This window comes from Nomia melanderi, chromosome 6 (assembly GCF_051020985.1).
Source record: "Nomia melanderi isolate GNS246 chromosome 6, iyNomMela1, whole genome shotgun sequence".
Lineage (NCBI taxonomy): Eukaryota > Metazoa > Arthropoda > Insecta > Hymenoptera > Halictidae > Nomia > Nomia melanderi.
Window position 1 is genome coordinate 10884813 of NC_135004.1, and position 27282 is coordinate 10912094.

The 27282-nt window shown below is 33.6% G+C and overlaps 1 protein-coding gene across 2 annotated transcripts in view; it reads left to right on the plus strand.

Annotated features, from left to right (window-relative positions):
- Window positions 1–27282, plus strand: part of LOC116427861 (serine/threonine-protein kinase PLK1) — a 67202-nt gene that overhangs the window by 25864 nt on the left and 14056 nt on the right. For both annotated transcript variants that reach the window (XM_031978671.2, XM_031978672.2), the window contains exon 2: window positions 26429–26533. In XM_031978671.2, coding sequence (XP_031834531.1) covers window positions 26429–26533 — 105 coding nt within the window. The remainder of the gene's footprint in view (window positions 1–26428; window positions 26534–27282) is intronic.

Here is a 27282-nt window from a genome sequence, read left to right on the forward strand (position 1 = left end):
TTTTGCTGAACACCGTCGGAATCTTCTTTGCGCTAAGCCGTGTTTGTGTACCGGTATCTGCGAGGAAAATGTGTCATCTGCTTACCAGATCCCGGCACTTTCATTCCACGCGACAGTTGCGTTCGAAGTAAACGACGTCTGGTTAAAATTTCAGAAAACCTCGAGAGATCTCGATGACCTGAACGAGGCTAGCAATAAGCGGATACTTTCCCTCTCCTTTCTAGTGACTGATCTCAGCTGTCCTTGCCTGGTTGTCCTATCTACCTAGAGTAGAAACCTGACCTCACCAGATGACTGATCTGAACAATTAGCCAATAACTACTTCTGCTGAACGGGAGTGAACGGGACAGGGCGGGACATTTCACTTTAAACACGTTCCGACTACGGCCAGGCCCTTCACGAACTATTATGGCCTTCGGTTCGTGCCTCATTTGAGCTGAACACAAGTGCACCGAAAAGTGCACGTGTTGCGCTGGGTCCTAAGAAATACGATAAGAACATAAGAACATAAGAAATAACAGACGCTTTTAAGCATTAAGCAAAAGTAAAAGCAAACACTAGATTTCTTAACAAATAGAATTCAAATTGAAAATATAATATTGATGCTTTTTCTAGAAACATTTTAACTGTATATAGCATGAAAAATTTTAATTCACAAGTGAAACATTTCTTTTTAATTAAAATAAAACCAGAAAAATTTTAAAAGTATAAGGAGTTATGAGAATGTTCTTAAACAAAATTTGTTTTAGCTTCTTGTCTTAAAAACTTCAAAAGGAAAAATAAAATTTAGAAATTGAAATAGTAAACAATTTTCCATTTATGAAGATATCGAAAATGGGATACAGAAGTATTTTAATGAAAAATCAGGGCATCTTTATAAACGGTGCATACGAAAACTCGTTTCCAGATGGCAAATTGTTGACAATAACGACGACTATCTCACTGATTGGACGTTTTACGTACAATTTCAAAAATTTAAATAAACTTTCTATTTAACGTCTTGCTGACCGGTCACAAGTATACTCGTGTTTGTCGGTCCGAGTTCATGAGTTTTGTTGTATTTGCACTTACATTAATTTATATCTGGAAGCAATATAAATGTTTACAATTACGTTCTAGATTGTATTCATTAGTTTAGATCATTTGAGCATGTTATATGTGAATAAAGTATATCTATTAAAGTTGAAAGAACAAATTCACCGATCAGCAAGGTGTTAAGGCCACCATACACGTTCAAACACGTCGAAGCAGGCATCGCAAGTGATCGGTTTGAGTCCCCCAAAGTTTCATGATACATGTTGCACTGAAACAAAAAATGAAAAAGACTCAAACCCATCGCTTCTAGCGATACCTGCATCGCCGCACGTTTCAGCGTGTCTGGGAGCCTTTAAGAAACGACACAACCTTCCAGCAGCCCTAATATTACAAAATCTAGCGTTTGCCCGCCATAACGTCATCAATTACAACTCGAAGGCCACTTAAGTAAACGTGTTTCGCTTATCTAGTTGAGCAAGGAACGAATCATTTTACTGATTCTAAGAGGCTCTGCTACCTGTCCAGTGATTCATTGACCCAGTGATGCATAGAATTTCTCTGAATCATTGGAGCGGCGTGAGTAAGTTCAAGAACACGCGACTGCGAAAGGACATATCCTCGCGGGATCGTTCTTCCTTTATTTTTTATCGTGATTAATTTCAAGTCTAATCGAACGCACATTTGAAGTACAGTCCACAGACGATGTTTTCACTCGCGATGGACGTTGACACTCGGTTTCGACCGTTTTGTTATTTACTGATTCGCATAAACGAAGATTGCAAACAGAAATGTAATACAAGAAAACGAGATATCACGATTAGTATTCAGTTTAATCTGCGATCGTCGTTTACGCGAATCAGCCAATAACAAAAAACAGTTAAAACCGGGCATCAAAGTTTACCGCGTGTTTAGACGTAACAAGGAAAGCTTTTCACCCCGCATACGCCAATTTTGATGAAACTTATAGTTCATCAAGAAAATATTTGACCCGTATTTTTTCTTATCGACCAACATCCACTTTGAAGCGGTGAAAACGTCCCTTAAATTGAGGGTTGAAAGTATATTTTTTACAATATCTCTGAAACTAAGGGGTGTAGAAAAGAAATTTTCTTTTTAAATTGTTCGCCCAAAAATGAACAATTTAGATTTATTTTCTGCGCCTCTTAGTTTCAGAGATATAAAAAGATATACTTTCAACCCTTAACTTTGAGGAGCGGTTTCACCCGTTCAAACTGGCTGATAAGAAAAAATACGTGTAAAATATTTTGTTGAGAATTGTGTGTTACATAAGTTTCATCAAAATCGACGTGTGCTGGTTGAAGAGTTTCCCTTCTAAGGACACGTGGAAAAACTTCGTCTGTGGATAGTGCTTACATACGCTGATAAAGTTTCGCCGAAGAATCCCTGGACACCGTGTGTATCTATCGCACGTGTTCACGATTACGACTTTTCCGATGTTATTATACAACATATGGAGCACATAAAATGTACAGTTATAATTAGCAGTTTATTACGTATCCCCCACAGCAGTTACATCCACGTCCATCATTGGTTTTCAATCGTGCAGCAGAGTTGAAAGGTTTAACGATGTTATAAAATGATTATTGAAGCTACGTTTTATCAGCGGCCCGAAAAAACCGGGGAAATATTATTTACACATCCATCGAGCAATGATTGTCGAAGCTGATCGTCGATTACAGACAGAAGTTACGGGCGGGTTAGAACAGCTTTACGGAAACCAACACGATCGCGATATTAATCCCTCGCAATGAAGATTTTCTGGATGAATTGTTTGTGTTTTATTTAATAAATCTGTTTCCGCTAAGGAACGTTTATCATCTGACTTGTTCACTTCTATTTTGTAACCAGTTATTTGATTGGTTGGGGTAGAAATGGGCATATGTAAAACGCCGGTGCATCTAGTGTTAATAACGGCAAAAAAGTTATAAAATGGGGTTAAAGGTAGCAGTAAAATATCGGTCTTGATTTTTTTGTAGGATACGTTACGCTCGGTACCCGGGGTTCGTTAATTTATGCAAAGCAGTTAATTAAAATGAACAGTGAAGTGTTTCCGTTTTGCTCGTAATTACAATGCGGCGGTTGGAAGTAACGCTAACCGCAACGCTAAGAAATTCCGGTGTTCATACCAAACGTAATGCCGATAGAGATTTTTATTCACGGTTTTTCTGTTCGGAAATGGCTAATAAAATTACATCATACCGTCTGAAGGTAATTCCTTCTGAGCTATTTAACGATTCATTGTAATAAACCATGTTCTCTCGAGCGTAAATCAAACCTTTAATGTTGAATGGTGTAGCGATTACTGTTCACTTCGAAGTTATGCCAGAAATATTGATATTTTTAAAGTAACGCCATTTTTACGAGGATCGTTCTGTATAAACACTTTGTACGTTGCCGCAGATATTATATACTGTTACTGATAGTAATAACCTTCCTTTTTATCGGCAAATAATTAATAATTCGATGTCCTGCAGATAATGGGAATTTTTCTTTGGGAACAAGAAACGATCATTTATTTTAAGTTGCAGCTAATAAAAGTACCAAGTAATGTTATTATAAAGAATAATATGGTTATAAATGAGTTACGGGTTAGGAAAACAGTTGTAACTAACAATGGTTACAAGTTGTTACAAGTTACATTATTATAAGTAACAACATGGCTGTAAAAAAATTACAAATAACAAAACTGACGAGTAATATTATTGTAAATAATAGTACGGCTATACGTGAGTTATAAATAACAGAATACATGACAGAGTCAAGTATATAAAATACCAAAATATACAGATAAGAAATAACGGCACTGTGTCAATGTCCGCGGCGTTTTGATAATTACTTAATAGCTGCTCATGCATGACATAACTGGATATTGCGTTCTGGTCCCGGCTCGAGGAGAGAACGATTAAAGATTACCGTGAAATGAAATCGTGTCTGTTTTTGCCGAAGTCCGTTTTACATCTCGGATCGGTCTCTGTCGCGCGATAAGCTTGATCTTTTAAACAGAGCGTGACATTTGTTAATAATTATTCCGAAAAATAATCGACCTGAAGGCGCACGTCGGAAAACTCCGTGTAATTGATGATAATTACCGCCGAAGAAATCAGAGCATGCTCTCGTTGATAGACGCAGATACGGTCCGCGTGCCTTCGCAGGAACCGGAGAACCGGTATATTTTTCTTGCCTTCAAATTACTGTTACGCACGAAAAATGTTGTTCAACGTAATACTTTGTTCCTGTAAAAAATGCCGACATGTTCGGTCCATAGGCACTTAACGCATCAACTCCTTGTCCTACAGTATCGTGTCGTGTAATGGAAATTTCAAACTGAATTTCGCAAATCTAAATGTCGCTTACTCGTTTTCGACATAAATGAAATATTACTTTTCTATTATTAATCGTCTATCTCTGGAATAGACACACGTATAGAATAAATATCACATTCACATCACATTAGGTGAATAGAAACTTTGGACAAAATGAAAATATATAATTACTGACTTTTTATCAATGTTTACGTTAATTGTAAATGAAACAAGGAAAACAATTTTTCTATTTGTCTGTAGAAGGTTAACAACATTTTTGTGTATAATTTATACTGTTCATATAATTTATATACCATTTCTTTGGTATTCGTTGCTTTTTTTATCTTTGCTTGGCAGAATGTATCTTGAAGCTTCATTCATTAAGACAGTTTCTGAACTGGCACGAAATCAACTGAAATGAAGATCAACTGTTGTGACATCCTTTATATATTTGTTGTAACAAATAAAATACAATATTGTCCGTGAAACAGAATGTTTAAGTGAATATCTTCGGGTATGCGCCAATCCTTTCATCTTCTATCCATTCATAAGATGAAAGACACTTATTAGTGAAGTATTTCCTTTTATTTATGCAGTTCTGTTTTCATATTTTTGCAGAACTTTTAAATGTTTGTTTGCCACCGTTTGAATTTAAAATTCGTTACATTTATCATCACTTTCGGTAGTTTTCTTCGATCATCGAAGCCAAAACGAAGAATTCTAAAGCAACAGTACAACCCTTAAATTAAAATTTGTGATTGGTTAAATGAGAAAAGCGTCGAATTAATTTCTAAATATAATGGATACTACAACCTACTTTCACGTATTCATAAGTAAAGAATACAATAATTTCTAAGTAAAAGTTAAGAATTTCAAAAAGAAGAGAAAGCATTTGAATTGAAAACGAATTTTTATCTGATCAAATGAGAACCCGAATTAACATTCAAACCTATTTATAGATAACACAAACTATTAACACTAGATTTATGGAACTCGTCAATTTGACGAATATTGAATCTTCTAATCATCATTTGGTAAATATTTACGTTGATTTTAATTGATGCAATTACACGTATATATTCTAATTGTCTGTTTTCGAACTTTTGATTTCCAAAATCCAAATGAACGAACATCAAATTTTCTAGGAACGACAGAATATTCTAATTGTATATTTTTTAAAATGCCAATTTCCAAGATCTAAATAAATGAACATCGATTGTTCCAGTAACGACAGAGTAAACTGCACAATAAATATCCATAAACGTAGCAAACAAGCAAACCCACAGATTAAACTCAAGTCATCGAAAATAATGGATATCTACACGGTCCTCCAAATATTTCAAACCGACCGCGAATAAAAGGTTCACACAAAAAGCGTATTGCAAATGATCGTATCAATGGTTATAAACGTTTGTAGGCAGAATCACATGCTGTGCCAATATTTTTGCTTGCCGCTATACTCACTCCCAACAGTTCTCGTGACTCACCCTCTATATAACGACGCTTTGTTCGGTCTCCGCAGTACCTGCTATTTTTATTTCTCTAAGTAACCCTAATTACAACCGACAATGCCACGGTGAAATTACGAGGGAATCTGACCCGCCGTCGGGCCACCGGCAATAGAACAAAGTGAATTTTCCGCTTGAGGCAGCTCCTGGAGGGGTCCCAACGTGCCGCATCGTTTGCCTATGTCTCATCAGTTCGAGCCAATCTACAGAAACAATCTCCCCTTTCTTTTAAATAGAAAGCCTGACCGCTGTAAGATACAAAGCAGAAATCCCCAGCTTGATTCGCGTTAAAGTGCAGATACACTGACGAATAATTCGCCAGATTTTTCTTCCGATAGCTGGTCGTGTGACGTGCGCGAGCGCGCCTGAGAATACGGCCAGCAACAATTCATTTATAATTATGATAAAATAAAGTGAAATATAATAGAAGTGCAGACACTTGCAATTGCGATAAAATAAAATAAAATGGAAGTATAAACGCTTGTAATTGTAATAAAATAAAAGTGTAAACACTTGTGATTTCAATAAAATAAAATAAAAGTGTAAACATTTGTAATTGAAATAAAATAGTATAGAAGTGCACAAGTGTAATTGTAATAAAATAGAATAAAATAAAATAAAAGTGTAAACACTTGTGATTCTACTGAAATAAAGTAAAATTAAATTAAATTAAATTAAATTAAATTAAATTAAATTAAATTAAATTAAAGAAAATGGAAATGTAGCAAATTTCTTGTCGGTGTATCTGCACCTTTAAGGGAACTGCACAGCTCCTCCACCGACCAATTAAGACTTTTCGCGAAGCGTTCATCGGGCGGAATATTGAATGGCCTGCCGTCGCGTTTGATGAACAGGGCGAGTTCATCCCCTAGACACGTTTTCAGCGAAACGTCCGCAGTGTTGCAGATGCATCTTGAATTAATGACGCCGTACAGAAATATAAGAGGACATTGAAATGAGAACGCGACGCTGTTACCGGGCTATACCGAGCTCTTTGCAAATATAAGTTTTCCGATGCTGCTGAATTAAACAAAAGTGGAACGGTATTTCGCGGCTTTTGTCGGTATTTATTAATTGACTGGGGAACTTTTAGTATTCATAGTGCATTGAGATCTTCGAACGTTATAAAATATAAGTTTTCATGAAATTTAATACTAATTAATGACAATTAATGACAATTAATTCTACTGAATGAGTTTTGTTTAGAATCAATAACGTTCATGGCTCTTTCAAGTTTATAAAAGATGATAGAATATATGGATTGATCAATTTTAATGGATATTGATTAATAAAATTAATAGTTTTCAAAGTTTAAGTCAATCAAATGAGAAAAATTGATTTCGTAATACTGTATTCGAGTTTATGAGCTTCACAATATTTCCAACAATTAATCAAATTAATAATACTTTAATACTTTGTACTACTATTTTCGTTGCATACATCTACTTTAAAACTGTTCATAAAAACATGGCTTAAGTATAAATACTTTCCGCAATTATTAGAGCGCAGAAGCATGTATGGTTAAAATTAAATTGCTCTAAGTTGCATAAAAATTCTATTTATATTTCATTTACAATTGTACTTTATCGAAAGTGGCGCGTTAAAGTATCTGCAGCTCATAAAATGATGAAAGAATTCACAAAGAGATTTAAGTTTCATTCGCTATTAATTCCTTTAAAGTCTATAAAAATGTAACTGTGCATAACCATCTTCTCGTTGCCTGCTAATACGTTAGGTTGACTGCGTTTTGTGCAGCGGTGCAGAAATAAATGCATGAAATGTGCAATGTGAATAAATTTAAGCGATAAATTATCACAGGTGATACAATTAACAGTAGCTTACATTGAATAACGTGTTGTTGTAACCTCCTAACTATCTGCATCATAAATATATTACATAAGAAATATTAATAATGTTACATAAATATTACACAACTCTCGTTATAAGCATATGACGTAAAGAAAATTTATATTTTCCAAGAAACAGTTTTTTATTATTCCTCTGGCCTCCCTTTAATCACAGATAACGATTACCAACATTCTTTTCATGCAAAATGAAAAACCATCTTTGATAGTCAGAAGGTTAATGGACACTTCCGTTTTTATGCAGTTTTATGCATTCTTCTCAAGTGTGTAATCTTGCAATGATTAAATATTGTCGAAGGTCGCGTCATCTTTCTTCCGATGTTATCTGTATTCTTAACTCACCATCCATCTATGGGTAATCAGTTTCTAATCAATCTTTACCAGTCTTCCTGGAATGGCGATGTAAAACCGTAATCTGTCCCGTATGATTCATGGTCGCAACAAGAAGTGAAAACACTTGAGAATCTTCCGTTAGATATCGTATTGATTTAGAAACCTTTATAAGCTCACTCTTATCACATGTATTATGTATGTATCTGATTGCACGTATAATATTGACTACAAATATTAACTTACGATATGCATTACAAAATTCACAGGATAGATTTAAGTGAAATTGAGACGTTGAGAAGAAAGTTTCATAACTTTGAGATCATCGAGATAAAAGAAAAGCTGTATTTTGTCAAAAGAATGTGTTCGTTGAGTAATATCTTACATTGAGTTCTCCAAGAGAAAGAAAGATAGTAGCTCAAAATTTTATGTACAGAAAATGGTACTCGTATATAAATAAAAAGTAATAGTATTTTTACTTTGTCTTCAGCATAAAGAGAATCTGCCGTTGTTGACGGAAGAAATGTTTCCTTATTTTGTTTTTGTGGGAAACGATTATAATGGCTATTAGAGCTTTTTAGAAATACGATAAAATCCTTGTATATCGTATTCAGAGAAACGTAAGACGTGAAATTGCGTCGAATCATGTTGAATAACTTTAGTTTTAAACCTCCACGTAACTGACTACCTTCCTGTTGTAAACTCTGTTAGATAATGATGCTATACATGGAATGCAAAAACGTGAAAACCTTTCACTCGATTCATTCTAACCCCTTACCTTATAATATCGAGTAAAACCCGTTCCGAAGATTTCGAATAGGTATTAATCAATATTAAAATTATTTACTGGTTTCCAACTCAAAATAAAATATTCTTTTTTTGTTTTCTATTGTAACATTTAACCTTTAGAATAATTGTAGTTTTTTTGATGAACACAAATTTTAGACTACAAATAGTTGTAATCAACAAAGTTGTGTTAACTATTATTGAAACTTTTTGGTTTTGTAACAATCCTTTTGGAGACACCACTTTATTTTTATTTCGTATTTCACTTGTTACTTGTATTTGCTCTGCTGCACTTCCACATTTATTCCAAATTTAATTCTTTCATTTCCTTTTTATTATGCATTAGCTTGACATTTGTTTCAAAATATTTATTTATGATACATAAAAATTGTATAAATATTTATTTACTTATTTAATAATATTTATTTTCAAAGGTAAGAATAAAGTGCTATTCTCAAAAGTACAATTTTTCATGTTCTATAATTTTATCCCATAGTTTGGACGAATTGAATAAAATTTAACCCTTATTGATAATAAAACAACATTATACGGTTAATGAAGCATAGAAGAACTTCTTTAAAACTGAACTTGAACTGTGTAAAATTCGTTGCAAATATCCAGATGTTTCCTGTTCAATACATAAAACATCCTTTCACGCTTGCAAACCCAGGTACTGTTACAGAATAGAAAATCATCCGAATGTTGAATAAAAATTACGAAATACCGTTACGAATAATTATCTAATCTTCACAGAATACTATTTGATCGCAGAGATCATCATAAATACCTTTCACAATACAAAATCAGTGAACGGATGAAGGTTTCCTTGATTTTTCAATCGAAGTAGCGCATATCGAAGTCATTGATCTTCTACGAGATTGTACCTTGATTGCCGTTGTACGTACACTGGCTGACGTCATGATGACACCAGATGATCAAACACGTTACCTTCACGTAGAATTTATTGTCCCCGTCTCAAATAAAAGTACTAACAATAGTTACACATCGTCCATGAAACACTTACATACGATTGTAAGATAAATTTTTAATTCGATTCAAGTTGGAATTCGTGATAAACTCCAAATATTGTTATATTTATTGATTATTAATTTAACTAATTTTGAATGTCATGTACACATAGTAACAAAGTGAAAAATATACAACATTTTGGAAATAAGTAGTTAGAGTAAAATATACGATTTTCTTTGTATAAAAATTTACATGAATTTTCTGAACATCCTATATGTAGAGACTACGTCACTTTTAATGAATTAAAGGTACGGTATCTTTCGTTCATGCAATAAACGTAAAAATAAATGGAAAGGAAGCGTGAAAGTTAACATAAAATTCTATTATGTGCGAAATAATGTGCGAAATGAAAAGTTAAGAATAGAAATGAAATCCGTTTGAACGAGGAAAACAAAACGAACGTGTGCAAGAACGAGGTTGCGTGGATAATGAGTGTTGTTATTAAGCTTAACCCGAGGCAGTTATTAAACCTATCGTACTACCATTTGTAATACACATGTGTCGTGTTAGTGTTGTTTCATCGCGTCGCTAATGTGTTTACTGCCACCTTGGCGACAGTTAATCACAGTCCTCATCACTACAGTGCGGATCTATATTTAAATGCAAATTCAAATTTAAATTTACAAACTTATTTGGAAACATAAAATTACGATAGAAAATAATTTTCCATAATACATTTCCACTGAATGATAAGGGATGAACCATTCGAGTAATTCTCATTAATGACATGTGTAATAGATTAGTGAGAAAATATATTATTCTATTGCAATTATACATAATTCTTCTTGTGTAAATGCAAGGAAACAATAAAAAAGATATACTTGTTTGATTTATAAACGCGCTGTCGGATTTATGCAAAAGATCGTATATAACTTTGCATGGTAAAACTTGGTAAACGATGCAACAATTTCTAATTTTACTCAGAATATATTTGCTTGACCCAGTTACCTAAATTACCCTGTATGTTCTACCCCAATTAAACGTCTCTTATTGACTCGATATCGAAGAGACGTTTTATTGATTCGTCTAAGGTTCGATATTGAGAAGAGCTTTTAATAAGTATCTTCATCGTGCACTATTGTCGTTAATGTCACCGTGGAAACTGTGTTATCCAGTTTCGTTTAATTTGGTTTCTTCAACGTTTCTAAGTTAAACTACAAGAGTTGATAAAAATTTACATTTTCAACGATTAATTTTGACGTAAGAATAACTAATTTTCATTAATTTATCTTACATTGCGTAACATTAAAGTGAATTACCAACCAATTTGTGACAGAAAATTACAGATTTGAATCAGATTGTTGTAACGAATTGATTTACAGTGTGAAGTTACGCAAAGTAACTATTTAATTCTGTACTAAATTCACTATTTTCTATAGAAAAAATTATTGAATTATGAGTAATAAATTTACCATTCAATTGCCATTAAAAGTTTTGTCATACATAAATTATGAGAAATTCAAAAGTTGTAATTAGTTAGTTAAACCATTGAACAATTTCTCTTTCATTACTAATACAACAGTTACAATACACCTGAAATACGTTCTAATAAAAATTCAGAATATTTATAACATCCATAATTACACACAGACGAAAGTTCAAAATCAATGATTTTCACCCGAAGAAATTCGCAAGGGAAAGTTTCACGAAGGTTACCATTTCATCGGAACGAAGTGGTTTCAGAAAGTTCAAGTACAACTTTCATCATGAACGGGACACAGTCATTAATTAATTAATTACCACGTATCTCAACCTTGGAATGTTTACTTTACCAACAACAAAAAGAGATATGAAATGATTCACAGTTTAAAAGTATCGTTTCGATTCACTCGATTCGAACAGTGACAGGTTTTGCAATAAAGCTAGGGTAATTATACATAGTTTCGAATCTAAATTTATGTGGAGGACAACGGTTCGTTTTCACGTTTCCTCGTTTAGCCAGACAACAGTTTACGTCTGCCAGATTTCAACATGATCCGAAGGACCTCGGAAATAAATACGTGTCTAGTATTTGAGCTTATTGACCTTTGTTGGAGCAACGGACATAGATAAATGAATTGGGATACGCGAACGAGCTCGTAATTTGCATAATCGTCTAGACATACGATGCAGAGACAAATTTTTTCAATATATTACATACATTTATAGTATTAAGAAAATTCGTAGGTTATACAAGAAATCAATTTTCAATCAATGTTTACTGATTTACAAAAACGAGAGAAATGTTATTTAATCGTTTCAAGATTAAGTGAATTGAAAATATAATGCTACGTTGTTTGTAGTACATTAGACTGTACTGCAAACTATACACTTTATTATTATATTTCTAATAATTCGTAGAAATAGTTGATGAAACAGTGAAAAAATGTTAACATCTTTCTCAATGTCAAATCAATGTATCAATGTTACCCCTTCAAAAAAACGCAAATGTTTCTTTTTCGTGAATTATCTTGGAAACGGTTAGAGGCGAAAAAAAGTTTCAACGAATTGCAATGTATTAGGCTTAACTTACTCGACTTATATACAAAGTTCTATCAGTTTTCGAATTTCCGGGTTCAAAAAGAAACAGATGGTCTGGTTAACCCCTTGCCTTACAATATCGTGTCAGATACGAAGATTTCTAATATGGTTTAACAAACATAAATGTTATTAAGTCGTGTTAAGTTTAAATGAAACACACTAAATCTAGACATAGAAAGAGCATGGAGTGTTCTTCTTTACTAATGCAGTATTAACGATAAATAGTTCTAATTATCGTTAAATAAATTAAATCGTTAGACGAGGGGTTAATACTAATGCACACATCGTAGTTTGCGCAAATGATCATCCTTTTACGTTCCAGTGTTCCTAAATGGGAACGGAACGTCGATAACATTTTCGTATGCATTCTGCGCGATTCGACGTTAACGTTACGTAAAGGAGATTCATCAGCCTTGTTCGATTTCTGGGGCGACAAGTTGTCATACGAAGCCATTTTGGCTTCACGTGTCCGCTTAGGAAATCCCGTTTCTGTCGGAGGTGCAAAAATTTTAAATGCTGATCACCGTTTCATATGCACCGGCTGCAACGAGAAAATTCTCGCGACCGGTTTCTCTGGTATGCGTGAACCGACGATTGCAAAGATTCGATTGTAAAGAAAACATTCCCTATACGGGCCGTTCACTTTTTCCAATCGATTCCGCGATAAAGCCCCACGTGCACTTCCTATTATTCGAACGATTCCTTGCAAGACATGTTAGAAAACTATATACGAGTCGTATATAGTATAATACATCAACGTATTTAACATATTGTATTTCCTGTTTTGCTTATTGTTCGAGTAACGATTTTGTTATTGAGTTACATTTATATTTTTACTGTTACTTGTATGCGTATTTAATAAAAGTATTATTATTTATTAAAAACCCAACAGGACAAACTTCTTGGAACATTTTTTTATGAACATACATCTAATCCTGTTCTCACATAATTGATAAGTTCCGTTTAGAAAAGTACACTGCATGTGTAAAAAAATAAAGATTAGTTCAAGACCTAAGAAATCAGTGATATATTGGAATAAACTGTATAAAAATTCAGGTTAGAATTTAAGTGATTGTGTTGAATCAAGAAAGAAAATAGATTCGTTTCCACTCGTGTTAAATTAAACGTCAGGTAAAAAATGGGAAATAGTGTTAAATCTATTCAGTCTATTTATTGTACCGCAAGACAGTTGAGTTGGCATGCATACATTATTCTTTACACAAACGAATTCATGTCTAGAAAATAAAAAAATGACAAGACAACAATCGATTCTCCGGTACACATAAACCCGATTGTCGCTTTAGAAAGTAGCAAGCTCCCAAGAAAGTGATGTCCGAACATGTAATCCATGTAACGTTTGACAAACGAGCGGAAGCGAACTGTTTGATTATCTCGTTAATCGGCAACGGTGAAACTGTAAAAGGAAGAAAACTAATTGAAAAATGGGGGAGGAGGTGAAAATGGTGTCAAGGCGAACGAAAGGCGAGAAAGATGCAAAATTAGAGCGATTTCCATGTCACGCGTCGAATGAGATGCGTTTTAAATCCGTTCAACGAGTTTTTTCCAATTTTTTACCTGCGACACATCTAGATACCCCGAACAGAACTATAAATACTGAAGTATATACCAAGACTATACACATACAAAACTTACTTACGTTGCGAGGCGAAAAACTAGACTTAACACTAGAACTACCAGATGGGTCAACATGACCCATTCCTTGACCTTTCCTTTTGCGATTACTGAAAAGGTATAAATACCTCTTTGATAATTTACTAAAGAAGTTAATTAAGCGACACGTAAGCTAAACTGTATACCAATTCAAATTTTAATAAATCCACGCTTGTGGCTTATATAAAGAAATTTCCAAAAGTGAAATTTACTCGGTAGTTCTAGTGTTAAATTGTTACTTTGCCAAAGTATCATTGTAAGACTGTATTTAGTGGCTTCATTTGTTCCTCTTTCTAAATAATTACATTCTTATTTAAATAAAATTTTCTTATAAAAAAGCACGACCGCTCTGGCAGTCTATCAAATCGAGCACGTAAATTTAGATGCGTCTGCACGTGGAAAAAAAAGTTGTCTGCGTGCTTGTTACAAAATGGAAGACGCTAATAAGGCTGTGGTAATTGTTAAATTTCACGCGCTTATATTTGTGCCACGTGCCGGGTTCATTTTACAATTAGTCGCTCGCTTGCGATTAATGCCAGTTGCTTGTGCAATTGAACGGCTGCGTCGATCGAGATAAAAGGAGATCGAGTCACTTGAACTCTTATGCTGGCAACCAAAATGTCTGCGTTTGTCCAAATATCAGTGCAGTAGAACTTGTGTCACTTGAAACATTTCTTCATTCCCTTTTGTTCAACTATACAGATCTCTGTAACTCGAAATATAAAATCTCTGCGATTTGATTTCGGGAGAGGCCAGACGTCTATAAGTCAAAGTTCTCTTCTAACATCTTTCTATCACTGCACGTCTAATAATTTACAATTTTTTTATCTAACTTATAGGTTATACAATTATAATATATCAACATTTTACGGAATCTTTCTGAAAGTCGGATTTTCATTCGTTGAATCTCTACAATTCGAAAATTCTATATGTCGAATTCTCTATAATTCGAAGCCTTTTTTTTCTTCCTTAGAAATTCGATTTATCGAGGTTGGACTGTACAATATTTTTGTGTAAATCCTTTATTTTTTAAGCAAAAATCGTAGATATGTTTACAGAAATTAGGTAGATTTCAAAATAGGCGCTCGAGTAACTTTCGAGGTACTCGAAAAATAATCAATTTTCAATGATTCATAAGGGTTAAACGATCAAGTATCAAAAATAAGTGTAAAAATATTTTTGGACAATGGAATTTTTTGATCTGTGAAATTAATTTGCTGTTTGAGAGGGCATTGACTAAAAAATATTGTGGAATTTGAAAATTCCAGATTTTTCTTTCATTGATGTCACGTACTCTTTTATGAAAGGTTGCGATTAAAAATTGTGTTGTTACCTATGCGGTTTAATACAGATTTTATTATAGAACAAAGAAAGCTGCTGTGCGTGGTATAAAAAGATAAAAGAACGCAAGCTCATTAGGTACGGACACTTCACCAAGAAGTATTTATATACGTCCATGTTTTATTAATGGCGATACTGGTCCCATTCACGAAGTAAGATAATAAATATAGAGCAACCATTTAGAAACAGCTGAACACACTTTATTCCCTTTCGTAATATCGTGTTAACACTGTTTCCGTAGGAAGTGACAGTATTATCATTCTCGTTAATGTAAATGCCAATGATACGATTTCCTTTTTACATGACCTCGATAACAAGATTTTCTACTATTCAAATATGCAAATTATTCTATCTAAAATTTTAAAACTTGTTTCAGTTGAACTTGTCATGGCAATAAAGGCCAGTTATAGAATATATTCAAACATAATTACAAATCTATCTTCAAGTTATTTAAATAACAGTACATTTAATTTCATTTTCATTTAAAAACGCGTTGTTAAAATTTGTGTAAAACATAACAAAGAATAATTGAGTTCTTAATTAAGAAAGAAATTTCTAATCGAAATCACACATTGTTTGTAGCGTGTTATTTTAAAATTATTTTTATTGTTCAGTTTGAAAGTTAAATATTTGAATCTGAGACTTTAATTCGAAATTTTTTTAGGTTCTCAGGGCAACACTCTATTTGCATTTTGTATAGGTTGTTCGGAGGTACGAGAGAAGTATTACTGGGGTTGTTTAAGGGTAGAAAAATGAAAGTATTGCTTTACGCATCTCACTTTCATAGGTTTCTCATTCGCTGTATCAGTTTCACGGAACTTTTAAATTAAATTTGAATAAATAGATAAGCCTAGACAACTATAATAGAATCGAGAAATCGATCTTCGACATAAATGAAAATCACATCGGTCTTTCCTATCCTTCATAAAGTGATCCGGTATATTATAATTACTGACATCATTACTTATTTCTTAATTTAATCAGATTTCAAGCATACGAAAATGAAACTTCAAAAATCGTTATAAAACTTTATCAAGTGGAGTTCCTAAGAGACGCCAGATATTCCAAAAATATTATCTCCCAAAAGCTGCTCAAATAACAAAAAACGAAAGACTCGTAAAAGTGAAAATAACAAATTTCTTTAATTTCTGTCAATGTTCGTTCTACCATACAAATGGGACTGTGAACTTTCAAAATAATCTCGGACACGCAGCATTTTTCTATCAATAACTACAAAATGAGAGAACCGAAACTAGCGATATTGACTGATAGGATAATTCCAATTTTAGAAATATTAATTTTCCAGTAATCTCTGTAAGAAAGTAAGCCACAGCAATGGCACTTTATGCGTCAACGGTTACCGAGAAACGAAGAGACGGAGCTGGAAAAAGTGATTCACAAAAGAGATCCAGTAAACCTTACTCAACGCAAACAGAGCATCCGTTTCCTCGCAGCTGTTGCACGTGTTGTCGGGATCGCGCAGCCACTTATTTTCGAATCCGCGGTGGTCCATTTCGCTAAACGGAAACGGAGGTACAATGACTCTTTTTTTATCGGGGGCGGCTTATTTAATAGCCGAGTCAAAACACGCGGGCGGAATGCGTTTAGGCGACTGCCAGGGATTCCTAAAAATACCCGTGTCATGGTTACCGGCACTAAACTCTTTAAACCGTATGGGTGGCCTAGTATTTATGGTGAATTATTCTTGAAATGCTCCGCGCGTTCAGCGCGAAGGTACTCGGCTGAAAAGGATGAATAATACGGTCACACTGGTATTACGAAATTCCACGAGAGGGTAGACCATCCTTGACACTAGATTTGCTTAACGGACCAATTTGACTCATATTGCATTTTATAAACATTCGATAACTGTTTCGGTTGATTTTCAGTGATGCAGTCACGCAAATATGTGTTCTAATTGTGTATTTTTAAACCTTTAATTTTCAAGATCTAAATAAAGGAACATCTAAATGGTAGAACATTCTAAGTGTTGATGTTTAAACTGCTAATTTTCAAGATTTAAATCAACGAAGATCAATTTTTCTAGGGACGATAGAACATTCTGATTGTCCATTTAAAAATTTTCAATTTTCAGAATCTAAACGGATGAAGATTTACTTTCCTATCGTATACAATAATGATAGAACATTCTAATTGTTGATTTTTAAACTGCTAATTTTCAAGATTCAAATCAACGAAGATCAATTTTTCTAGGATCAATAGAACATTCTGCCAGAGTCACTTATTTCCATTTTTTTAATAAAAATAAAAACAATACGCTTTGTCAAATTTGGAGGGTCTCAAAGCACAAATTTAATTGAAAATCTTTTGGAAAATCGCCTTCAGAGTTTAAATACGATAAGATATTGGCATAACGTTGTGCATTCGATTTGAAAAATACGTGGTCTCACGCAGTATCCCCGACTGAAAGAGGGAAATTTTATAGATCTGCTTGGCTCGGTACCAAGAAAATAATGAACCGAATAAAAGTAAGGAGGCTGCGAAGAAAGTAACGACTTTTACCCTCAACAGAAATGAAGATTGCTTTTTCACTAATTCGTAAAAATACAAATTAAGTTAAGTTGCAACTTAAGTTGAATTACAGTCAATCTACAGCTTTTCTTTCGCAGTGAATCGTTATTAGAATTACTGCAGATAGCTTTGCTAATCTTAAAATTAAATCATACACCTTGTATTGCGTGAACACATGCACTTATGGTTAAACCTGTGCCATTAGAGTTTATGGTTAATGAAAAAGTAATAACATGAAATATTATTTTATAAGGATATAATATAAAACATTCACGAATGATTTGTATTGCGTTTCCTCATTAGAATTTCATTAAACTTTTGCAAAGTAATACTTTACTTTTTCGTTAATAAAAAGACTATACAGTCTTGAATAATAAAATATAAACTCATGGTATTAGTCAATTCAAAATAATGGATTTGTTTCTTTACAAATTTTAATAAGTTAAAGCTATGGAATCTATACAAATTTTCGTGAAAATCATTCACAGTGAATTTATAAAGAAACAATGGAATTGTATAAAGTTTCTTTTATGTAAGAGTTCAGAATTGGCAATATAAAAAATGGTAATGGATTTAAAATTGATTGAAATGCCTAAATCTATAAACTTTCATCGTTCTGCCAATTATAGTTCTATCAATTTATACCCTATACACATAAAACTAATACTAAGTCATCCCATAAGTAATGTAATTTTTTATCTCATAAAATATTTTCTAATTCCATTTTTGTTGTAACAATAAAAAAACGCAAGTTTTAATTTTTCACAGTAAAAGTTAGCATTAAAAAAACAACATTAATTATAGGATGATCATATAAATAGACATCTACCAACGAGCCAAGAGAAATTTGAAAAGAACGATCATTGTGAAGAAGCTCTGTTTACGATACTCCTGTTTTGATACTCCTGTCGCTCAAGCTGCGTTTAACAAATATTCTGCGTCAAAAAAATAAAGGGGAGATCTAGGTATTCGGCCTTGGTTGCGACGTCATCTACATTCAATGTAATGGATCGTCGTAAATCGGGTTTACCATTTTTAAAAATATCTGCTACCCCGAGACACGCACAGTGTTCGCCTGAACTAGAGTAGTAGACCGTGTATTTTAAATTGCTCTGGGTTAGTCTCGGGTTGCAGTCCTCTTTGCTTGTAACTTAAGATCAACTTGTACTCGACAAGTGTACTCGCTATGGTTTGCAATGGAATTGTTACGGCTGTTTTCTGCTGCTTGCGTATGCAAGAAAAATATATTACAGCACGCACGATAAATACATAGTTCGATTTTAGTTTCTATTTTCCAAGATTTATTACATCATTGATCATATTTTTATATTCCCATAGATTTATTGCGATGTACAGGATTTTACTACTATGGTAATGAGAATTTTATCTTTCGCTTAGTAAGATTAGTTTTTCGAGGGTCCACAAAAATATTTATTAAGTGGTTAATTGATTAGAATATTAGGCTGGAAAAGGGAGGTCAAGCTTCTAATCTGAAAATTGTATAATATGGTTTGTATAATATAATATTGTATAATGTAGTATAAATATATTATAAACTTTGATTGTATACTTTTCCGGGAAATAAAAGATAATCGATTCAGAGGTATTACTTAATCGACTCGTTTATACCAGAAGAAGGTTAATAACCTTAGAAATAATTAATTCTTCGATAGGTTCGAATTCCAGGGAATGATAATGATTCAATCTAATTTTGATTGATGAGTTTTTCGAGACTAAGCGGGACGATAAATCAAACTAACGTCGAGCAATAAACACGGATTCGGTAATTTTGGAGCCTCTGAAAAAACTAATAAATCAAAGCTGACTGATGAATTCTAGTTTAAACGATTTTGATGTTAGTTACAAGAACAGATTGAATGGATTGTTTGAATTCTGTGAAAAGGTACACATAAAAGTTGAAAAAATTATAAACACAGCTGGAATTATTTAAAAATAAATATGGAATATTATAATTCGTATACAATAATGTAGTAATAGAATCACTTTTGTAAAAGTTAAATATTATTAATGATGGTAATGAATATAATCCAAATGAATATTTTATAAAGAAAGCTGAAATAACCTATTATCGTTCGATGAAATAAATTTTAAATAAAATCAATAATCTGGATGCATGGAAGTAGGACGACTTCTAAAAGCTTCAAGGTTTATTCGAGGGGCAGATATATCTATGTCAAGTTGCGGAAAATCTAATATATTGACAACTAATCTATCCAAAAGAGGAATATCTTGAGAAACTTCCAATTGCTTACATTTAAAATTACTTCAAATGAACAACATTGCCTAAAAAATGTCTCGAAATATTTCATTAACATCTCTGCATACGTGTCATGAGATTTTGGTAAAGTACTAACAACTTAAAATTAAGTATTTAATCTTTTTCAAAAAGGATTTTAATTTCGAATTTTATTTCGAACTTTAGCAATAAAGACTTCCTGGAAAATTCCTTGAAAATAGCGTACCGTTTCCTACGAAATGAGGTCATCAAATTGTTCAACATGTCAATTAACCACTGACGTGTTGACCATTTTTAAAAGCGACATTGACTGAAGAATAGGAAACTCGGATCGTAACAATACTAGCAAAATATTAAATCCAAGAAGTTAACAATGTAATTTGCAACCACGAAACACATAATTTCCTTTTAACAGAAGTTCAACATTATTTTTACCAACGCTGTCGAAAACGGCATTTCAAAATTTCAATTTAAAATTACTCTAACATTCCTACAATTATCAAAATGATTAAAAATTACTTTTCCATACTTCAAACTTTAAACAAAATTACTTCGGCAGTAAATCTCTCTATTTCCCCCTACACCTAAACGATTTAAGCCTAAACAGCGTCGAATAATTACAAAACTTCCTAATTCAACACGTTCCCGTAGAACCATAAACTTGTAGACGCGTAACTATAGGCTGGAAAGCTAGAAAAAAAGGAAAATTTATGAAGCGAAATGTGAACAACCGTTAGTCGAAGACGTGGATGATTTATAATTAACCGCGCATGGTATAGGAGACCACTGTTCCTCTTTCGTGGGGTTTTAAAATTTTCAGTCGGCCGCGACCTTTACTTGTTTTACGGCCTGTATGGGCCAGGGACGTCCACGGACCGTTGAGAATTCATTTCGGTCCGGGGCTGGACGCGTCTCGCTTTGACGTAGCCGAGTAAAAAATTCACGTCGCCGGGACGATCCATTTTCTGGCCGTGAGCAAGGACCAAACGTACGTCAGCGGCTGCGTTTCGAGACCAATTTAAATCGCGTGACAACCGCGGCTAGACGGCTACAGGAATTTCCCGTTCCGCTGATTCTCGGCTTTCCGTCTCCCTCTTCCCACCTCCTCCTCTCCCTCCATTCGACGACACGTGATTTTTCTCGTGCGTACAGTATCGTTCGAAAGTTAACACTTGCCGCTCTCGTTAACACTGCGTACGGTAACGAGAAATCTTGTTCTTATATAAAGACACTTAGCTATGGGACTTTGCTAATTAGCACAGCATTGAAAAAAATATAAAATTTAATTCGAATTGATTGTCTATTTAAAATATATTACATAACAATATGATATCTGAGTTTTTCTATGCATAGTGATATAAGTTGACCTCAGTGAAAATTGCCATCCGCACAATTCAGTTTTCTGAGAATTAGCCGGTACGCAATGTGTTAACTCGTTGACTGCCATGGCGGTCACCGATGACTGGCGTTTTCAAATTAATCGAAAACAATTGTAATTCATAAGATAACTGGCGTCGGATGACAATGTTTAACCCCCTGTCCTACAACAACGAGTGAGACTCGTGGTGAAGATTTTCAACACGATTCAACAAATATATATATATTATTCAGTTCATTCGAATTCAAAGTAAATATTATTCCTCTGTAATCAACTATTATACTTAAAAGGAAATATAGGCATAACATATGCTTAGAATTTGTCTCTTTTCCCAATGAATTCTTAATGACAAAGCAGCCGTATCGGTCAGAGTTGAGAAAGAAATCATAGGCCAAGGGGTTAATAACGTGAATAACTGGATCATAGTGTAACCTAATAATTATGTACCAAGCAATTGATAATTATTCCTTTTTATTTCTGTTACAAAAGAATAAGTGATACATAAAATGCTGAAGTTTCTCGTGGCAGTCAACTTGTTAACCTTTTCAAAGACACTGTCACGTACGTGTATATTTGATTTTAGTCTAACATTAACATTAATGTTTTTCATAAACGCCTCCGTAAGATAAACTGTAATCAAATGAAAATTGGAATCATTTGTGTTTGTTCTCAAACAGAACTCGACCCTGAAGAAGTGAATGCTAAATGAACCACGACCGGTTTTCAAATTTTATCAATTCTGCATTGTCTTCCAGGCATTTAATGTTGTACCAGTTTTTGTATTGTCCGATTAGACCGTTTTCAACTTTTTGTATTTCCTTTTCTTTCTATTTTTAATAAGAACAATTTGTCGTTTAATTCGTTTAAAAAGGAAAATTTGATATTTAATATTAAATTTTGCAAGTTAACGAACATAACGTATTAATGAATGAAATATTGGAATATAAAGTTATATTTCTTAACACTAGAACTACCGAGCATTTAATACGATTAATATGCAATTCCTATAAAGTTGTAACAATCGATTATTTTCAGTTTCTTCAGACATTCATTATAGTATACAAATGAAACTATTTATTTTCAAAATCATTTCGAATATTCAATGCTTCCAAGAGATCAATAAATGATAAACAAAAAAATCGAAACCAGTCATTTTGACTGGTACGGTAGTTCTAGTGTTAATTTATATCATTTCCCTTTGAGCTATAAAAAATGTGACCAATGGACTCAACATTGTACGGAATGCTCATAACACGAAAGAATATGAAAAATCTATGAAATGTACTGTTCTCTACAATGTTTTTTAGGAAAACTCATTTCCCTAATTATATTCTTAAACATTGAAATTTTGTAAAGATCGACAGTTCAGTGATCGGTGTTTCAAATGCGGAAAACGATCGATGTAAAAGCTTTCGAGTGCAAAGGGTTGAAAAATTTCGTTTAGCTTCTTGGCCACCGTAACTACTGCATCTAGTATTGTCGAACGGATAGCTCTGTACTATTCGATCGCGTGACGACACAGCCGCGACAGCCGAGAGGCGTTTTCGTAATGTCGGAGGGATATTTTCGGGCGAGTTATTCTGGCGATCGGCCTGCGGAGTGTGCACGCGCGCGCGCCACCCCCTTTTTAACCCGTGGAAACGCCGACGCCCGCGTATTTACGAGGTATCGCCTGACGAACTTTGTTATTACTCGTCTCTGTTTTCGTCTGCCGATTCGTCGGCTAAAGATTGGTCTAGATTGAGACAATTGAGCAGTTCGTTGGATTCTGTGCACGGAACAAAGTAAATGCTTGTGACTCTTATTAACCATTTGCACTCGAGAGGTGACTCTCACTCACCACTTGATTTCATACAGTGAAATTATAAAATTTGATATTTAATATTATATTTCCTATAATGCATCATTTTGAGAAATATTCAAATAAAAAAGCTTTGTTCCTCAATGTACGCGTGATTTTTCGTCGACTTAGTTTAACAAAATATCGATTTTATCTCATCAGAAAATGCTAAAATATTTCTAGTGAAAAACTTCCGAGTGCAAAGGATTAATATATGTTGTTGTATGATTGATTTTTTAATCGTAATCGATACTACTACTTTCTCGTTGATAGTTTATTAGAAAAATAACAGATTTGAGTACTTATTCTATGTCTATGTTTACTTCGAAGGTTAACGATGGGTAATAGAAGAGTAATATTTAATTTACATTTAAAATAAAATAAATGATAGTTAGATTTCTCAAATTCAGTTTAAAACGTTCGTCGCGAGTCTGACAAGTTAATCGTGAAAATTATCAATTTCTTTCTATAGAATAGATTAGAATAGGTAATAATATATGATTACCATCAATTATTACTTCAGAATAGATGCCTCAGAAACATAAAAGCAAATATAAGCAAAACATTTTTGTTCGTAATGGACACGAACAAAAAATGTGCGACGTATAATCTTCTCGTGTTTCCGGGCGCTATCCAAATTTTATTGCCATCGCGTCTATCATTCGTCACCGATACCGCAGGAAAACGTTTTACACGCGAGAACGATATTTAAAACGAGGACGGATGACTGTAATCATTTTGTTTCTCCTTCGACGGACGCGAGGAGAAATGACGGAGAAACATATTTTTTATGGTTTTCTTATTTTACGAGGGAAAGCCATGCGAGATACGAGATTCTCGTACGATTGAGAAGATTCTGATGGAAGGAACGAAAAATGTTGCGAATTGTAACGGTAAAATTTCGAAATTAGTAACGTTTTACATTTTCCTGAGAATAAGAATTGATGTATTCATTTCAAAAGCTTAAGTCCATTTTTCAAAAAAATCAAGTTAATCGTTGTAACACTTACAATTCTACACAATCTTTTCATTCTTTAACCCTTTGCACTCGAGCGGCGACTCTCAGGCGCGAGACGGTTCGATACAGTAAAATTATAAATTGTTATATTTACCATTTAAGTCTGTATACTGCATCAATACGTGAAATACTGAAAGAAAACAGCTTTGTTCCCTAATTTATGTGTGATTTCTCGATAAATTCATTTTAAAGAATCTTATCTACGTCTAATTGGAAAGTATTGAATATTTCAAGTGAAAAACTTTCGAGTGCAAAGGGTTAATAGTATTTTTTATCTTTTTTAAGTGTACTCGAGCAACTTTCGAAACAAACGGTTCGTTTGTCGCACAGCTTCAATGGCAGCCAGCGAGCTCCAATACTTTCAGCCAAGAGTGTACCCTGAAAGCAATAATAAACGAACAGAATTGTTATAATGAAAGTTTAATGTCTATTTTTTGCGTCGCCGGGTATAGAAGTCACAACAAACATTTTAATACGCGGTCGCTCTTCGTTTTATCGAAATACCGGGGCAAAATAAACGTTGGGTGTCTTGTCCGTGTCGCTGCGCCGGCTGCCGCGTGCATCTGTCCAGGTAATAAAGCTTCCGCGCCGGAGAGAAGCGTGATTTGCAAAACCTACGAAGTGGCGCGTTGTCGTGGAAACTGTTTTTACTTTCATTACCAGCAAATCTGCCGCGGAGAAGCAATAAACGATAATTGAAAGATGTTCCTGAGGAACGAAAGCAAGCGGTCCGAGAGGAAGGAAAACCTTTCACTCCGGCAACGCCAAACGGATGCTACGGGAGAAATTGTAGAATCTAGTTTGAGATCCTCGTTCCGACGACCGTCATTTTTATCTTTCATCTTTCCGTGTGCCCCGGCCGTTCCTTTTTCTCGTTCCCCGGGATTATTTACTATACAGGGCGTTCCAAAACTTGGCAGCGAAACGTTGATACTTATAGGCGGCTGCAAACGTTTCGGGAATCCGCCATTTCTAGTTTCGTTATTTTCGCGAAGCTTTGCGTTTTTCCGGTTAGACGCTGAGGACGCAATACGATGGAAAATTTATTAACTCTTTGCACTCGACAGTTTTTCACTTGAAATATTCTATACTTTCTCTAATCAGATGTAGATTTAAAATGAATTTAACAAGAAATCATACGTAAATTAGTTAACAAAGCTATTTTCTTTCAAATATTCCACGTATCGAGGCAGTATACAAAGGCTAATTGTAAATATAAAAATTTGTAATTTTTCTGTATCAAATCATCTGGCGATTGGGAGTCGCCTCTCGAGTGCAAAGGGTTAACACTTTTGCTGCCATAGTGGTCCCATGAGATTGGAGCTTCAAATGACTTGAAACTAATTATAATTCATGAGAGAACTGATGTCGAATAAAAATGTTCAATAGCATAAATGATTAGATTACAGTTTAAGAATTGTACTAGTAAATAATTAATAATTGTTCCTTTTTATCGTTATTATAAAGGAATAAGTGATACGTATAACGCTGATTTTTCGTGGCAGTCAAGGTGTTAACCCTTTGCGTGCTAAATACTGTTAGCCAAAATGTTCCATTTGGACGGAATATTTTTTTGTTCAATGAATGAATTACATTCATTCCTGCAATTAAGTTGTAATTAAACTGTAATTGTAATTCTTTAGTGTTATCAAATTGAATAATGTTAAGGGACGCGTATATCAATCACATACACTTGTAATTATCACCATGGCACCTATGACATTGAGAAGATCGAGAAAAGTATATAAACAATATTTTAATAATAATTCGAAGAGATCGAGAATTTTTTGAATATTTATTTCTTTCTCGATAATTTCTATTAAATATAGATATCATAAACTTATAACTAAATAAGTTCAGCGTATATAATTACCGAACAATTATAATTTAATCAACTACAGATAGTTGCTTAACGAATAAAAATTGAAACAAATAGCACGTTGTTTGCATTAATAAAATAAGTATTATTTACGCATATTCTATGTGCATTTTCAGGGAGGTTTCGCGCGAGTTTACCTGATGACCGATGTCAGCAACGGAAACCAATACGCATGCAAAATAATCCCAAAAAATCGGATGCAGAAAATTCACATACAAAAGGTTTGTACATATTTACCTTGACATCGAAGTAAATTCATATTTTCTATTATTAACACTAAAACAACCGAGCGTTTAACATGACTAATATGTAATCCTTATAAAAATTGTAACAACAGATTTTTTCCCGTTTCTTCGTATATTGATTACAAGATATTTTCAATATTTAACGCGTTTAAGATATTAATAATTACGAAATAAGAAAACTGAAATTCGAGTATGGTTATTCCAGTGTTAAAAATCCATAGCATGCGTTTATTGAAACTTCAATTGAGTTCTACTTCGGTTTTGCTATTACTGGATTAGTTTCGTTAATAATTTCTCGTAGAAGTATCCATACCTTCTCAGTAATTGTAAAAGAAGAAATCCGAAGTAAGTGATTTTAACTCATCTGGTAGTTCTAATGTTAAAAACAAAATTATTTCAATATTTCACATATTCATAGATTACGCGAAGCTTAACCCTTTGCACTCGAGAATACTTTTCGCAACAAATATTCCTTATTTTCTGATGAGATATCAATGGTATTTTTTACAATTAATATAAAACAATATCTTACATAAATTAAGCGACGAAACTATTTTATTTCGATGTTCCACGTGTTGGTGGATTACAGAAAATTTAATATTGAATTTTAAATTTTACAATGTTCTTGGGTCAAATCGGGACTAGAAGTCGCCTCTCGAGTGCAAAGAGTTAATATTTTCTGGAAGACTTCTAGAATTTTGGTATATCGAATTAAATGGCGTCTG